Source organism: Scylla paramamosain, chromosome 14, assembly GCF_035594125.1.
Source record: "Scylla paramamosain isolate STU-SP2022 chromosome 14, ASM3559412v1, whole genome shotgun sequence".
Taxonomy (NCBI): domain Eukaryota; kingdom Metazoa; phylum Arthropoda; class Malacostraca; order Decapoda; family Portunidae; genus Scylla; species Scylla paramamosain.
The window spans coordinates 13,690,791-13,708,133 of record NC_087164.1 but is presented as its reverse complement, the minus strand read 5'-3'; the positions used below and the strand labels follow the sequence as shown (position 1 = coordinate 13,708,133).

Here is a 17,343-nt window from a genome sequence, read left to right as displayed (position 1 = left end):
ACATGTATTGGCTCATCCTGCAAAATGGTTAACCCAGCAGTATTTTGACTCTAAGGAAGTCAGTAAATTAACAACATACCCATAACTCATGCATGAGGTAATGATAAAAATCATTCATCCATTTTTTACTATGTTTGAAAGTTGCAAAGAAGCACACTTGATTTTCCTGAAACAATTACAATTTGCACACAAAAACATGAATATATTTAACAATACACACACACACCATCTCAATTCCATCAAAAAACTTTTCTAAAATCATCAATCCCATATTAATGGCCAATCCAAATGAAGGCATCATATCAAATTTATTTTATCCTTGTTTGAATGGACACTACTTAAAGGTTCACACAAACTATGAACTGCATCTGTCACTATTTCATATTGGTGCCACACTGAGCACAATACCACAACAATTATAACAGTGAACTTGTCAATCATGGTGGTGATTGTTAGAACTCCTGCATTTGAAAAATATACAATGCCCAAAATTTTTAAACAAAATATTTCAGATATGAGAGGTAAGAAAGTGTTGTTAGTTTTTAAATAGCATATCATAATAATAACATTTCATCACATACAATAGTTTCATAGAGATATTCATATCCATACAAACACTAAATAACATATTCATTTTTGTCACTAAATACAAAGGCACTTTTCTTAAAAAAATAAATAAAAAAAAAAAGAGTAACATAATTTCTTAAATAATCTCTCAAAGCTTTTGTTCAATAATCACAAGCTCTACTTGAACTAATTGCAACATTTTTCAAGTCAAAATAAAGTACCTTAAAGTATCTAATGGCCAGGGGGATCATTTAACATCACAATTTTAAGTGTTAATGCTCTCTTGGCCAGGGTGTTCTTTCCTTGCTGCCCGTCTCACACAGCGAGGACATTCCTTCCAGCCACGTGCACAGCTGGAATGATACACTCCATAGCACACACCACACTGTTGAGAAAATTAAAGATGTTTAGAGTTACTACCATCCTATATGCAATCAAGAACTAAAATATCTGCATATATTGCCATACAGTGATGCCTGTTGTAGCAGGGTGAAAATAATTACCAGGCTAATGGACCTGTTCACTGAGTGGCAATGCCATCTGGTAGCACACTCGAAATCATGGTCAGGTACATGTATTGTGGATAGAAAATAAATTTCTTTCATATGTTTCACTTAGCATTTTGGAATCACAATATCTTCCATATACAATATACGAGCAAAACTGAGATAGTGTATACAGCCTTGAAAAGATTGATTTCTCCACATAAAAGAAAGTTATGACTTACTATTGCTGTTTGATTTGTCTTTTATCAGAAATATAATAATATAAAGCAGTAATTATGAGTAAAGATGTTCTAACTTGAGGCAACAAAAAGTTATTATAAATTGTTGCAGGAGTAGTATTACCAGTTTTCCTGACAAACCTCATATGCCTTGCTTCTTCACACTCATTCAAGATCCCTGCTATGTTTTAACAACGAACTGTACTGAAAACTTTTGCATCCTTTACGAATTTATATTGCTTAATTAACAATGAAGAAAGAATTTTACTTGCAATTAGCCACAGCACTGCCTCACTTGTTTATTTACATTCATGGCTCACTCAACATCTCCACCTTATCCGCAATGATACACACTTGTTCCACAAACCAGCCACTTCATTAAATCACAACCTCATCTGGGAGAGGCTCCAAGTTACCCAATGCTTCCCATTCTGATTGAGAAGTAAGAGAGAGAGAGAGAGAGAGAGAGAGAGAGAGAGAGAGAGAGAGAGAGAGAGAGAGAGAGAGAGAGAGAGAGAGAGAGAGAGAGAGAGAGAGAGAGAGAGAGAGAGAGAGAGAGAGAGAGAGAGAGAGAGAGAGAGAGAGAGAGAGAGAGAAACATTGCATACAATCTTAGTCAATTTGGTTAAAAATAGTGGAAATTGATGGCAATGTGTATCTCATAGTCCTCAGTCCCAGGCTGAGACTGTACTCTGGACCAAAACAACATGCCCAGAAATATTCAGCTTAGGCAGGCAGACAACAAACTAAGCAATGCATTTTTAGAATATTAAAGACATAGGCATTATCATCTTCATATAGCCACTACTTACTGTATAAGTGTTTCCTAGCTGGAAAGGGTATATCACTTCAGTGTCTGAGCACAGTTCACAATGGAACCCCCGGACAGAACACACTTCACAGTGAGCAATGTGGTCCCGGCCAAAGGTGACAGCATGTCTTACTTTTGAAACCAGCTGACCACTTGCCACAAATTGGAAATCCTGATGGAATTAAAGTACATCTGTTATTTTTAAATGTGTATGATGAACACTTTACATGCAATAAAATTTTGTCTCTTTTGCTGAAAATATGTAATTGAAATGTCATATGCTAACAGAAAATGGAAGTGTCCCAATTCTTATATTGAAAAATCCTAAAAAGCTTGGGAAAGGAATCAATTTCATATCCTCATATGTTTCCTGGATTTACTTTGATAATCCAGTATCAACCCACAGTGCTGCAATCCTGCTGTGACTAGAAAATAGTGAAATGTCTTCCTAAGGAGCAGTGCATTGGCAGTTTGGCACCTTGACTCAGGCACTTACTCACTCACCCCTGACAAGCAGTGCCAATGCAGGAATTCACCCACCATCATAAGCCCGTCCCCCTAAGGTAGCACCCAAGATATGCAACTACCTCATGAAACTTACAAAACTAATTTTTCCCAAACACCTACAATATTAAATATGAAATTACCATATATATATATATATATATATATATATATATATATATATATATATATATATATATATATATATATATATATATATATATATATATATATATATATATATATATATATATATACAAAATGTTAAAACAAAAATCCTAAAGATTAAACTTTCAAAGTGTTCTATATACTTACAAACACAGAATATAGATGTACATGTTCATAGAGGTGTTCCCTTGGCCAAACCAGCTTTCGAAGTTTCTGCCCTGCATCTGAACGGCACGTGAACAAGTAAGCACGTACATACAACAGCTGAGTCCGCAACATCTGAGCGTGGAATATTTTTGTGAACAATGAATTCTAAGTCTCAACAAACATTTACCACACAACCAGCAAACTTAGAAAATTATGGTAACAAAAACTTTCTGCATCATAAACATTAATTCTTAGTGTCAACATTAATAAAAGGTCACATTATCAAATTATGTAACTTTATTATGCAACAGCAATTAAGTAATTCTCTCTATCCTAAAATCACCTCATTCTTTCAATATGAATACATGACCAGGAGAAGGATGGAGCTGACAAGCTACTAACACTCAGGGCATTTCAAAATTTTAAACTAGTTATTCAGACACAAGCAAGCAAACCTGTAGTTCCGCCAGGTCTTCAATGTGACAGTACAGCCTGGGATTCACTGTTCTCAAGTCAATGAGTGGTAGGTGATTTACAGATGACAGCCACTGGAAATTAGCTGAGCATACAGGATACAAAGTGAAATCCCAGTTATGAACAATACGAGCAGGTATCAGGGCAGATTCATTCTCATGGCACTCATAACAGTAGTACTTGGAGTCATAGCTGCACACCCTGTAAAGATAAGAAAGTTACTTATAAGACTCTTTAATTTGTGTGCACTGTGATATTTTTTTTTTTCAGCAGCCATTGTCATCATAGTCATATGGTCTACCTTCCAAGGCAATAATATTGGGTAATTCAAATATTTTCTATTTTGCCTATTAGACACTATTCGTGACAACAGTTATATGCTGAGATTGTTCTTTGATATATTTTAATTGTCTTGAAGTCTGAACACACATGCTGCCAACCTTGGCTTCCCATAGATCATGCCAACATAGGATTTGCACTGATTACACTTGTATGCCTGAGCATCCAGACCCTCCTCTGTGGTTAGTCTGGTCAGGAGTGGCAACAGGCATCTCATCTCCTGAAAGGATACAATCATATAAGTGACAAATCCCTAATCTGAGCATTACAAAAGTAATAATGTTGCTACATAATAACAGTATTCACAAGAGGACAAGAAAACTTGACATGCCACACTCAGCATGATGGTCACCTATGCATTACCTCAGCACTGGGTTGCTTCACTGGAACAACCTCATAGCTCAGCTTCTCTGCAACATCTGATTGAGATGACTGAAATGTAACAGAACATCAATTAAAAAACAAATTAAAAAAAATAATTATGCAGTATTAATCAAAGATAACAATAAAACAGAGCACCAAATTCAACTTTACTTCAAATGAAATTAAATACTTCCTAGAAGTTCTGCCAAGTTTAATATCTAATAGCAATAAATTATCATCTGAATCCAGACCACTAAATGAGTCCATGCTAAGCATCATTATATTTGGGCAATGACTCCACTGGGATTCAGTAGTATTTCCTGAAACAAGAGAATTTTGAATCACTCCTTCCTATTCCTTGACCAAATAAAATGCAACTAAGGAGAGAAAGAAGGGCACAGGATCCCTTTTTTTTTCTGTAAAACTAGAAACAAAAATGCATTCTCCCTTTTTAACATCTCATCCCAATTAACTTGTTTTTCTTGTTGTCTTGCAACCACAATACTTTCATTAAATAATATTTTTCATTTAACATGTTTACTTTTCCATCTTTGTTAATTTCCAACACATTAAAATATATATATATATATATATATATATATATATATATATATATATATATATATATATATATATATATATATATATATATATATATATATATATATATATATTTTTTTTTTTTTTTTTTTTTTTTTTTTTTTTTTTTTTTACCAGCAATCAAGGTTAGCAACATCCTTTTAATCCAGAATTGATTTACAAATGAATTGCAAAAGCTCGGCCATACATGTAGATCAACCTATTTCTGTCAAACAACAAACTTACCAAATTATACATAGCAGTCCTATGTTGAAGCCCTTCTTGACTGAGCACATAAATGAATATTATTGATAATAAGTCTCCTTTATTCCCAGTCACTGTAGGACATAATGGAACCAGTCCTATCTTTAAGCAATAACTGGATGTGACACTTGCTGATCCTGCACTGATGACATCAAGTTACTACACCTATAGAGATCTTAAGCACTTGCCAGATATTACTTGCCTTGGCACAAGCCTCTATTATCAAATGGAAGTGACAGCTATGTTAGTTTCGCTTACCTAAGTGGCTGACTGTTGCTTATGACTTCCAGATGCTAGTCTATCCTGCTCAATAAGATAAAAAGATTCAGAAAGTAAGGTAAAAGATTAAGAATGATTAAGTAATGGACTATGGCTTTCATCAATTAAATAATTTTATACTATGTGATTAAAATTTCTCCACAAGACTCTACATGTTACAAATCTCAGTTGTTGATGAACTTGTAGTTTAACCAACATGCAACACTTCCTTGTGACATTGGCATCACCCTTCCAGTTCATTTTACATAACCATGAGTCTTGCTTGGATCAGCTGCCCTGATGCAAGTTGCAGCTCATGTCCCACTACCACATTATTGAAACTGCATCTCACAATGCAAATGTTCAGTTTCAACATGAAATGCACACAAATGGTAAAAAGTGAAATTACACCTGTCTCACTCCACTAAGCACTACATCCATATTTTAGTGATGCCCAGTCTATGTCTAAGTTATCAGATGTTAAAAAATTTTAATCATATTTCTATGAACTATCAAGGAGGAAGATTTCAGACAATAGTGAAAGACAAACAAACAACTTCACTGACTTCTGTGATAATTAGGCAACTTTGAAAATGTACATTGAGGCACGACACACCACTGTTACTCTGCTCCTGTGTGACAACTTTTAGACCATTGTTGAAAAAAAAACTACTTATATTCCAGCACTTCTTCAAATATAACTGATATACTTTGGATAACAAGATGAATGGGATAACAAAATGAAAACCGCAAACTAAAATATGACTATTATCACCAATGATAATATGAGCAGACAGCAATGTGTCATGGCAAGTAATAAAGCATAATATATAAAATTTTATTTCCAGTAAGTCTCATCATAAAACACGAAACATCATTACAGAACTGCAGTTTACACGTTAAATGCCACATTTGATATGTGTACACACATGTGCTTTACTAAAGACAAAGGCAAACTGACAAACACAGTACCAGAACACGTGTCACACCCAAAGAAAAAAGGACTATAAAAACTATAACTTCTGAGCCAGTAGAATTTTGACTTAGAATGCAGCTAATAGTATTCTTGAATTTTACATGACACAACAAATATTGAAAATGAGCGCACAAATACTTTTTTACAGTACTATTGTCTTACCGGATCCCATGCCTGTAGCATCACTTTTACTACTGGCATCATTCATAGATTCATATATATTTGTATGTATTGTCTACATAATTACAAATATCCCAGCAACACAAATCTAAACAAAAAGAAGAACCTAGATCACCTGAACCATTGTGTTACTGGCAGTCAGGTGCCTGACACTAGCTATCACAGCACCTAATACAGACTTCTCAACATCCATGCTTCTATACAGAAGATTGGCAGTGGTTATCTTTATCACTAAGAACCACATTTTGTGCACCTAACTCAATGGTAAAATTTCCATCGCAATATATTTAAATTTGAACAAATATGCAGCTAAACACTATCTAGTGCTTTAAACACTATCTATTGACCTGCTTCTCAAAAAGAAAGAACCCAAACAGCCACTTACATACAATAATTTTGGACAATCATGGGAATCATTGCTGCTAAAACATATTACTTGAAAAAAGGCAAATACAGAATCCTTATCCTAAAAATCTTTCAATTATATCATGTAATATATGAAGTCAGTCACATCTTCACAAGAAACGAAGTTCATGAGAAGTGAAATGAATATATTTGCAGGAAATCAGTACTCACTAACCATCAGTATCACAAAAAGACTAGAAAGTTTAATTTGGGTGATCCAACATAATGTATTCAAAACATTTCACATTATTTAGCTTCATGCCAGAGTGTGAGTGCATCTCTTGGCTATTCACAACTTCACTGGCAACCAACACTGCTCTTCCATGACATGCTTCCCTTTAATCACATTTTACATTAGTCTCATCTCGTACTCTGCCTCTAACATACATAAGATCCTTTGTGGACAAATTTACCTCTGCTGTGTTAGGAATTTGGCCCTGGTTGTGAAATAAAAACTGCTATCAAAGAGTATAAAGGGATACATGTTATCTACATGATATACTACCAGTACACTCATTTCTACCACAGTATGGAAAGTAATCCATAAATTAGTCAAGATAATTACTCCATTGGTATAAATAAGAAATGGCTGTTTGCTGACATACAGGCGACTGTGATACACAACAGTGGCCAGGTGAAGTGCTTCATCCCTAGTAGTGCTCCAGAGTATGTGGCATAGAGCTTCTTTACGGAGATATTGTAGTGGCATGTTGCTGCAGCCACAATGCATAGTATACATGTTACCAGATGTTGGCCTACAAGGTACTCCTCAGCAGCAAGGCTTATCACATAGGCCACTGCATGGTGGGCCACTGTGGCATGTTCTAGTGATTCTGTGGCATCACTTGGTGCCACCACAAAGTGGCCTGTGTGAATGCACCCTAATGGTTCATTCCTGACTGCCCAGTTGCCTGTTACCCATTTTTCTTATCATTTAGATGACCTGCCACTTCTATCACCCAGCTGTCCATTGCCTATCATAAAACTATTTTGTACTGAACATTTAAGCATGGCATCCTTGGGGATTCAGCTTTACACTGCCCTGCCAAATCTCCCTATGCTGTACCTAAGATTATCTGAGAATACCCTCATCTTTAATTAAAGGTCCTCTATTGGCCTATTGTATTGTGTATTTTTCATCCTTATTCAAGGAATTGATGTATTCAGATTCATCTGAATATGTCAGACATAAAAATAAGTATTGTGACTGACATGGCAGAACAATGGGCAGGAGAGTCCCCACACAGGCCACACCTAAATGTTCAGTAAAAAACAGATTTACTATAGTTGCCACTGCAACACTGTAAATTTTCTGTATGCATCAAGGTGCACTGACCTTCTCTTACAATATCAATCAAATTGTTTTATTTAGTATTATCAAAGTCATCACATGCATTTTCCTTTCATCTTTTTTTCTTTTATGTCAGGAAGACAGGCTAAGGGAAATGGGGGAAAAAAAATTTGTGCAACATGCTGCTCCTTAAAAGAAGAAAGAAATAATGGAACCAAAAAGAAGCTGCCAATTAAATTGTAATACATGCAGCATAATACAGGAAAAGTTGGGTATATCAACACATCAATACAAAATCTGTTTGCAGAACTTTCATTACTCCTAAAGAGCCAACACAAAATCCTGACCGATCTTAAGTATTTTGCAAAAGTAGAAAAAATTTTTGCTGAATTAGTTTGTCTGGCTAGGTGCAAGATTTGTGAAAACACCAAGAAGTGTAAGAAAAAAGACAGCAAGAAAAGAGAGTTTTGGTAACCCACACAGCATCATAAATTTTATGTATTTTGCAAGGTGATCAGGTGCCATCACAACAACATGAAGACAGGAACACCCCTCAAGGAAGTGCAGTCACAACTGAATCAAAAAGAAACCAATACAACCAGCTGCACACAAATGAGTATGTAGACTTAAGTTAACCACATGATTTGAATTTCAGTTTCAGTCTAGCAAGAAGAGATTTGAAAGCTTCAAATGCATATAATATAAAGGAAATTGACTGTGTCACGTGCAACCAGCTTTATACAATTGCTCACCCTGTGGAATCAAAATCAGTGGACATGGGAAGTGTTAAAAAAAAGGAGTAGTAAATACTGATAAAATGTTACTGACAAAATTGGATGTCAGTCATCATATTAAACATAAATATAAAACAAAAAAATAAAATGGTAGATAGGTTAGTAAAATGCATGGCCACTCATGGACAGGACATGTAGCTATGGCAGACAGGAAATAAAATAATGGGAGAAAAAAATAATAAAATCAGCTTCATACACCAAAAAAAGACAACATGCAAACAGAAATGAAAGGAGAAAGTGGAGAGAAGCCTTTGTTACCCAGTACACTACCTTAGCAATGATGATGAAATAATTAATGAAGATTTCTATTGTGTTTAGTGAGTATGAACTAATTATAATTATTATTACATACCTCATTAGAAACTTCTTCACTTGGAGTGGAAGATGGTGACAGGTCTAGGTCAGGCACCACCAGGCCTGGCACAGAAGGGAATCCACCAAGGCCTTCTAGATCTGAGAAAAGTCTATTGTACTCTGGAGCTGTTTCAATTGTGCTGTGAGACATTGAGTCAATGCTCCAATCCCTCCCAAACACTCTGTCATTGTCTGTGCTTGAAATGGAAGTTTCTAGCTGATTTATTTGATTATCAGGGAGAACATTTTCTTGTTTTCTTTGGTTGTTGTCTTCAGAATCTTGTTCTGTGGTGGAAGTTGCTTCTTTTTTCTTTTTCTCACTAGTTTCATTCACATTAGATTTGGTGTCTGGCAAAATTTCTTTGGTCTTGATAGAACTTTTGTCTTCATGCTTTGCTGTATCTACTTCACTTTTTTCCATATAGTCACTAATAAAACTAGTTTCTGGTGTGCCCCCAATGATCATGTCAAACATGTGGTCACTGATTGGAGTTGAGATAATAGGAATACCCACACCATGTGCTTGGACATCATGAACTGTGCTCGCCACATCTGTTGCTGCCAGAACTGGATCAGATATCATACCCTGGAAAAGAGAATTAGTCTTTACTATAAGTGTTTCATTACTATGAACTTATGACTATTATCCGTCACCCTGAGGGGCAACATCTTATTATCTGTCACCCTGAGGGGCAACATCTTTTTTTCATATTATTTCAGAATCACTGTATAAGACTTCAGACACATTTCCTTTACTTGGTTCACTTTGATTCACAATGTGGGACTGGAATTCACTAACCCAAACTTAACAACACAGCTCACTAATGCATGGAAATTTGTTAATCCTTAACATATACATAGGTTTATAAGATGAATTGGAAGACATGAAGAGCTAATGAACAAGAAAAGCAGGTACAATAAATAACATTTTATATGTATAGATCCTTAAGGTTGTAAAAGAGAAAAAAAAGAAAATGGCATGAAAAAATGATTAAATATATCAATGAATGTCATATACTCAATTAATTTCAGCCTCACCTGAATGCTAGGTGTCCATATCCCAGCTAGAACCAATGGTGTTTGAGTCCAAGTGTTGAGCACAGCAGCATTGGTGGCCAAATTGAAGGTAAGGGAGGCCAGGGGCTGCAACACACCCAATGTGATATCCGCTCTCTCAGGATCCCTCAGGAATGCTGTAGTTCTGCCAAGCCAAACAAAATATTCAGAAAACTTAATCTTGTCTTCTAAATGACTCAATTACAATCAATCCTGTAATTTGAAGAGAAAAGTAAAGCTAATGTGCTGCCAAACAATCCAACTTTTCCCAAACATATCTGAGCAATGGAACACAGGCTAGCCAGTCACATCAACACTGCATCTCACATTATTTGTCTGAATTACACAAAGCCTCCATCAGAGGCTGTACATATATGGCCAGGTCTCTTTTTCTAACAGGCACTCACTTGTAATAGTCCTTCAGAGTGTGAGAGTCCTGCAGTAAGATACTCAGATAACTGCAGATCTGGCCATTGTTGAGAGCCAAACGTACCCAAGCCCGGCTTCTTCCCACCTCACTGCTGATGAACGACAGCTCATTGACCTGTTTAAAGAAGCAAGGAAATGCATAAGGTTACAAGATTCCCCAAAGTACATACAATATCATACCTTCAATAAACATTCTCTGAATTACATTTGTATACATAAGAATCATCTTTTAGTGTGAATATCATAAGCACTTTAGTATATTTTAAAATTTAAGTCAATAGAGAAAAGAAGAGGGGGAAGGGGAGGAGAGGGAAGGGGAGGGGAAAGGAGGGGAGGGGAGGGGAGGGGAGGGGAGGGGAGGGGAAAGGAGAGGAGAGGAGAGGAGAGGAGAGGAGAGGAGAGAAGAGAAGAGAAGAGAAGAGAAAAGAAGAGAAGAGAAGAGAAGAGAAGAGAAGAGAAGAGGAGGAGAATGTATAGAGGCAAGAAGCTGTGTTCACCTGTTCAATTGAGTCCCTGTGACTGATGATCAGGATGACTGGCCAGAAGTTTGGGACAGGCATTCGGTCAGGGTCGGCTCCAAGCAGGACTGACATCTTCTCACTGAAGGAATCTCGTAAGCCATGAATAAAGATGGATTCCAGGACATTGCACAGAGCGTTGGTGTTGTCCGAATGCCCCAGGACTGGTCCATGTGGTACACTTGGTGAGTACCTTGGTCCTGAGTTGCTTGTGGTCCCTCCAGGCTGAAGCACACTTTGCACAGCTTCCTTGAGTCGTGTCACCAGGGAACTACAGATAGCTGCTTCCCTCTTCTCACGTTTCAGGCGGTGAGTGAACATGTTTCCATCAAATAGTAATAATAATAAAGTGGGAAGAAAAGAACTCAATTACATGTAACTGAATAGAATGTTAATCTATTAAGGTCAGTTTAAACTCCTGTAGTACCTGGGTAGTATGCTCATAGGCAATACCTCTGCGAATAAGTCTGTATGATCCAGTTTGAGAAAGGTCAATTATTGTAGAACCCTCTCTGCATTCTGTCTGTTCACCAATGTGACCACTGTCATACACACAGTAAAGTTTGTCCCAGAGCTCACTGAACTCTTCCACACACAAAGGACTATCCCTTGTACTTATATTGGCACTTGTCAGAGCTATTGGTGACCCACAGTATCTTACCACTGTTCTGATAAATTCTTCATCAGGTATACGTATGCCAACCAGGTCTGTTCCAGGGTTCAGAGCAGGATTGAGCTGGGGAGTGCGCTGGAATATTAATGTAACTGGACCAGGCAATAGGGAGTTCAGAAGTGAGTGAGGTACAGTGACTTTTCCCCAGTGGTACACATCTGCTACTTCTGCCACACAGATAGCAAGAGGTTTTGTTGAATTGCGTTTCTTGATCTTGTAAATATTTTCTACAGCTGTGTTGTTCTGGGCTAAGGCAGCAATTCCATACAGCGTGTCTGTAGGCAGGGCAATCACGTGGCCCGAGACTAGTGCAGTAGCAGCTTTCTTGGCATGACAGGCAACTGAAGGCCCCTCCAGTACTTGCACCACATTATTCATTGGAGGATCAATAGTTAACCAATCCACTATAGTACTACTCATCCGCCTCACTGATTTATGAATTACAGATAACCACTTCATAAAAACTAAAGTATGAATGCCACCAGTAACAAATAACACTGTTCTTAGTACAGTCCACAACTTTTCAAGCATTTACAGTCTTATTCCTTCCACCGATGACCACATGTTGGAGCACAACACTTATAAAAGAGGGTCATTGGTTCATCAGCAGATCTTGTCTGTACCTGCATGAAGTAAGCTCTTGGGTGGGAACACTTGGGACACGGCTCATCGGTGGAGTCTACATTCTTCCAGGCAGCAGCACCTCCAAGAACATCATCTAGAGCCTTCAATTTGGGATAGATCTTGTAGGAGACACACCTCTTGATGGGGAAGACATAGGGGCAGGTAACACAAGAAAACCGCATGCCCTATAGGAATAATCAGATATTAAGGCAATATTCACAAGAAAATTCATAAAATATCCTTCAATGATGGTGACTAACATAAAGGTACTGTAATTCCTTAAAAAAATCTGCAATAAATACCTTCATCAAGGTAATTTATTCGTCTCCACTCTTGTTAATTCATATTTATTTGGTATTGTTACCATTTTTGCCTTGTTACTTCTGTATTCCTGCTTCTTTCCCTGTTAAGTACTGTATTCATCTTAACCCTGGTCCATAAGAGTAAATATTGCAGGGTATTATAGGCTAACATTCAAAACTTAAGAGGAATCTGAGAAAGCTACTTCTTCAGGCATTTAACTAGGTATGTTCTTTGTTGCTCAGAAATACTCCACTAACCTGTGAGCTCTCCTCCACAATCAGGAGGTTGGCACAAGTGGGGCAGAAGTAAAGCATTCTCTGTTACATCTGGAAATTAAAACTGGCATGAGAAACATTTTTTTTCACTTAAATCAACATGTCATACATAATGCAAGACAAAAATAACATTAAGTACTGGAAGTGTTATGTAAATAATAACATCTTTTCAACTGATTTGTGAACAAATTTCTTCAATTACAGGAAAAGAGCTCAAGGACACTGTGCATTCTGAGTTAATATAGTACCAGTTTGTTAGCCCATGTGACTTTTACCCCAAAATTACACACCCGTACTAAAAAGACAACTGCAAAATCTAGGTTTCATTATCTTTATCCTGACTGAACAGTACAGTTTCAAATCTGAATCACTCACACTCAAGGTTACAATTTAATATTTAACCACCTAAGAATAAGGCAAACATCCCTGTTATCAATACTGGGACTAACTGATGTTCCTCAGTGTCTTGGCTGTACAAGTCAAGCTAACTGCCTTGCTCCAGCCTTAAGGTGCCATCACATTAGGACATTTGTCAACTTTCTGAAAATTGACAATTTCTTGAGCACACCCTGTCACACATGCACAGCCATTCATCTGCACTTTCGTCGACAGTAAACAAACATGGCTACAGGCACTATTCTCTCTCTCTCTCTCTCTCTCTCTCTCTCTCTCTCTCTCTCTCTCTCTCTCTCTCTCTCTCTCTCTCTCTCTCTCTCTCTCTGTATAGCTACATAAATACTGCCTTCTAGCTTCTCCTGCCCAGAGTGACATTATCATCGCTTACCCAATTCTCCACAAGTGCTGCTTTGCTGATGCACAGACAACCAGTTGCAGTTCTGCACTTGATTATGCAAGCAGTCACAGTTCTGCACTTAATTACAAGTTTTTAAATCATAGATGAACCAAACGAGTTTAAATGGTATCCAGCATGCAGGAGTAGGGGAACAGAGACCTTCCAAAAGTACAGATGTAACCCTGCAAGCCACTTTTTGCTGTTATATATCCACAAGTTAAATGAAATGTCATGTGAAACAAATTGATTTTATATTTACTTTATTTAAAATCTTTTTTTTTTTTTTTTTTTCAAAAATAAGGTTTACTTAGTATATCTTTATATCATAAACATGGATTTTCATTTGACAACAAAAGTAGGCATTAACCCTCCTCAGTGAAGACAATCATTTCCATTTGACGATGCAGACAGAAAAAGACAAAAGAACGTGGCAAAAGTTGACAGAAATCAGTTGACCGAAAATGTGCTAGTGTGACAGCACCTTTACCCATGTAATATAGTAGGGCATTTCAAAACTAAATCAGACATGACAAGAAACCTTTATTTCCCCCTATCCATTGCTAGGTAAGACCAAATATAACTTCTCAGCTAGAAAATAACCCTTAGTATCTAGTTGAGAGAGCACACATCATATACCTATGTCTTCCATCATATCTGCCAACAGACTGATGACAACATGCATTACATACAAAACTTTGAAAACAGCAGGTGAAACTGTAGTGGACACTGGTAATCAGTTGGCTGAAAGAGTTGCAACACAGGATTTGTTAGACAATGTATGGATCCAGTGAACTCCAGCTTGACCTCACACGAATAGAAATTAGTTATTATCAGTTAGTAAGAGACCTAAAAGCAAAGATAAAGTAGAAATTCAGTAAAATCCTAAAAATGTGTTACTGATTCACTGATTTCTGATACATGAAGCAGAGGTCCAAAATACTCTAGTACGATTTAAGAGGACAGATACGAGTATACAAACATGCTCTTTATTGTTAAAAACTGCAGTAATACCACTTGAAAGCATGATAATATCCTGAATCTCACAACCTATACTATAACAAGCACACTAAGTGTAATAATGATGTACTACTACCCATAATCCTGACTGGAGAATCTGTCTGTTCCTTCTGGGGCTATCCTTCCCCCATCTAGTCTTGCGCAGGCACTGGCTGGGGAAGGTCCTACCAGGTAAAATAACCTACCTAATACCTATACCTACCTACATGATACCTATACACTTTAGCTGAATCCTCTCAATACACAGCATGAGACTTCATTAAGCACACCACCAATGTACAGTGCTTCATATAATATTAGTGTTTCTATCCAAGGTCTATATTAGGTTTGAATTAATTTAATTCACTTTATTAATTTCACTGATGATCCCTTCATTGTATAGATTAGGATCACAATTTGAAAAGACCACCATATTTTGCTGAGAAATAAACAACCACCGTCTGGAAATGAGTAGACTAAGATTATTTCCATAATCCCTCACAGCACTTCTGAAAAGGCTGCAAATTAAGAATAACAGCTGAATCAGACAAATGAAAGAGGCATCTCATATTCCTAAGAATAAAAAAAGGTGGGAAAATATTTGCTTCTAGAATTTAATATTATATAATACAAGTAGAAGTGTAAAATCTGAGATAAACAGAAAAAAAAAAGACAAGCAGTAAAACTTGAAGGAAAGCAATGTCCATGTGCTTGTTGGTTACAATAATACCCTTCAATGCCCTGCCTGGCCTCTGCAAGACTAACCACTTTTTTTTTTTAACAAACACCCCACTGATTTCTTATTTCATCAGTCTACAGACAAAACATTAATATACCCTACCTGCATCCATCGGTTCTGCACACGGTATATAACTCGGCACTCATGGAGAGAGAGAGAGAGAGAGAGAGAGAGAGAGAGAGAGAGAGAGAGAGAGAGAAATCCTCTCCCGACATGGTAACATTGCAAAATGCAAGGAAAATACATAACTGGTAGCTCAAATCTGCCGGACGCGGCCAAGCCAGTCAAGGACAACACATCGACACGAGTGCCCACCATTCAGCCCTTCATTCTCCCAAGCCTTTAACATTACTTTTAAGGGACTAGCGTACTTACCAAGAGACTTGAGCTATCCCCGTATTTCACAGCCGATTTTCTCTACTTGCTAGACCAGCCAGATTAACAGTGTGGCCAACTATTGTAGTAAACATGTGGCCCCGATGGTGCAGTGTTTGTCATCTGCGCGGCATGGGGCTCTGCATTACATCACACCAGAGCATCCGCAATTCCCTGCAAGCTTCTAACCTCTCCCTCACACAATTTTCCTTACTACATCAACCACCCTCGCTATCTAGGTGATGCAAGGTACCCTGTGAACACCGCGCCCAGCTGCTGCAGCACTCACCCTGCGTACACAGCTGCTGGTCCTCTCGGGTGCCACATGACGCAACATAAACAACACGGTAAACACTACACTGAATCAACTTCTGCAATGCTTACAGTAAATTTATAACATAAGTACATTATTATTGTATTTATTTAATAATTAACGATAAATTAAAAGAATTATTTTTTTTTATTTTGATCTTGATCTTAATGCTCGCGTCACTCGAGATATCTCCTCAGCCACACTTCTAGTAGAAGAAAAGAAAATATACAGAAAATGAATAGTATCCTCCTCATACATCTAACACTCCACATTGTCTCCAGGAGCTCCTTAACTACCTTAGTTATCCTTGCATTCGTCTACACTCTACAGTGAGAGTTCCAGCAGCAGCAGCAGCATCATTTACTTATTTTCTCTACTCTCTTCTAATAACTCAGTCAAAATCATTCGCATAATCTTTCTTATATCTCTCATACTTCTTACAATCCAGTGTCATATGTTGATTCACGTGGTTGACTCACCTGGTTGGCTACCCTTGTTAGCACATAAAATGGCAACAGGAGTGTATTGCAGAGTCCATAGGATCATCGCAGCCCCCACAATATCAAGACCAGGGTTTATCAGAGAAGAGCAGCATGTATCTGCAAATACGTCAATCAGTATAATTTTAATAAAAGGCTGGGAATTAGCAATAAAAATTACTGAATAGTGTATCATTATGAAAGGTAATGGTGCCGAGTAATGTTGTGATTTAAAAGGCGAGTTTACATGGAACAATTCGCGGCTGCTTTTAGCCGGGAATATGCAACCGGCAGCGAAATGCAGCCGGGATTTGCTGAGTTGCCGGACCAGCCGTGAAACCGCTGTCGGGAAATATTGACGAATAGACATTGTCAGGGAGGAGGGAAGGTTTCAGTGGGCGCTCTGAACGAAGCTGCAACATGCAACAAGTAACATGCAACATGGAGTATTTTTGGGATTATTTGTCTATTTCCATGGCTAATTCTGACTTTCTTTCATGTCTGAGTCTGCAAACATACGGAGGTTTAATCAAATATTGATGTACAGGCAGGGAGGGAGGCAGGAAAAATGT

The 17,343-nt window shown here is 37.4% G+C and overlaps 3 protein-coding genes across 9 annotated transcripts; all 3 read right to left on the bottom strand.

The window, feature by feature from the left end:
• Nucleotides 1–113: 113 nt before the first annotated feature.
• LOC135106900 (run domain Beclin-1-interacting and cysteine-rich domain-containing protein-like) lies at nucleotides 114–11,522 on the bottom strand. 2 transcript variants are annotated; one of them, XR_010271495.1, is made up of 10 exons: nucleotides 11,181–11,522; nucleotides 10,662–10,798; nucleotides 10,237–10,399; nucleotides 9,197–9,784; nucleotides 4,098–4,166; nucleotides 3,836–3,954; nucleotides 3,377–3,596; nucleotides 2,922–2,998; nucleotides 2,104–2,274; nucleotides 114–952 (listed from the first exon to the last, which is right to left on the bottom strand). XR_010271495.1 is itself a non-coding variant. In XM_064016307.1 (10 exons), exons 1-10 carry the CDS (start codon nucleotides 11,520–11,522, stop codon nucleotides 833–835), a joined length of 2,061 nt encoding a protein of 686 aa, XP_063872377.1. In that variant the 3' UTR covers nucleotides 114–832. The 2 variants fall into 2 exon arrangements, 1 of the variants encoding a protein (XP_063872377.1); XM_064016307.1 differs by having other exon boundaries at nucleotides 2,922–3,053.
• Nucleotides 11,523–11,592: 70 nt separating this feature from the next.
• On the bottom strand, nucleotides 11,593–12,405 carry LOC135106902 (threonylcarbamoyl-AMP synthase-like). The gene has a single exon (XM_064016308.1). It carries the CDS (start codon nucleotides 12,403–12,405, stop codon nucleotides 11,593–11,595), a length of 813 nt encoding a protein of 270 aa, XP_063872378.1.
• A 2-nt stretch (nucleotides 12,406–12,407) lies between these two features.
• LOC135106903 (DNA-directed RNA polymerase III subunit RPC10-like) lies at nucleotides 12,408–16,355 on the bottom strand. 6 transcript variants are annotated; one of them, XM_064016310.1, is made up of 3 exons: nucleotides 16,269–16,355; nucleotides 13,059–13,127; nucleotides 12,408–12,683 (listed from the first exon to the last, which is right to left on the bottom strand). In XM_064016310.1, exons 2-3 carry the CDS (start codon nucleotides 13,113–13,115, stop codon nucleotides 12,414–12,416), a joined length of 327 nt encoding a protein of 108 aa, XP_063872380.1. In that variant the 5' UTR covers nucleotides 13,116–13,127; nucleotides 16,269–16,355; the 3' UTR covers nucleotides 12,408–12,413. The 6 variants fall into 6 exon arrangements, with proteins under 6 accessions (XP_063872380.1, XP_063872384.1, XP_063872379.1 ...); XM_064016314.1 differs by having other exon boundaries at nucleotides 12,414–12,635; nucleotides 16,269–16,333; XM_064016309.1 differs by lacking the exon at nucleotides 16,269–16,355 and adding an exon at nucleotides 15,980–16,194 and having other exon boundaries at nucleotides 12,414–12,683.
• Nucleotides 16,356–17,343: the final 988 nt, after the last annotated feature.

Bases quoted from the DNA above. Each gene is read 5' to 3' on its own strand.
- LOC135106902 (XM_064016308.1), bottom strand. From the start codon at position 12,405: ATGCTTGAAAAGTTGTGGACTGTACTAAGAACAGTGTTATTTGTTACT.
- LOC135106900 (XM_064016307.1), bottom strand. From the start codon at position 11,522: ATGTTCACTCACCGCCTGAAACGTGAGAAGAGGGAAGCAGCTATCTGT. The intron at 10,799-11,180 runs GTGAACACAGCT...TTCTTTAAACAG, and splicing joins ACAGGGACTCAATTGAACAG to GTCAATGAGCTGTCGTTCAT. The intron at 3,955-4,097 runs GTAATGCATAGG...GTATCCTTTCAG, and splicing joins TGAAGCAACCCAGTGCTGAG to GAGATGAGATGCCTGTTGCC.
- LOC135106903 (XM_064016310.1), bottom strand. From the start codon at position 13,115: ATGCTTTACTTCTGCCCCACTTGTGCCAACCTCCTGATTGTGGAGGAG. The intron at 12,684-13,058 runs GTTAGTGGAGTA...TTATTCCTATAG, and splicing joins TTGTGGAGGAGAGCTCACAG to GGCATGCGGTTTTCTTGTGT.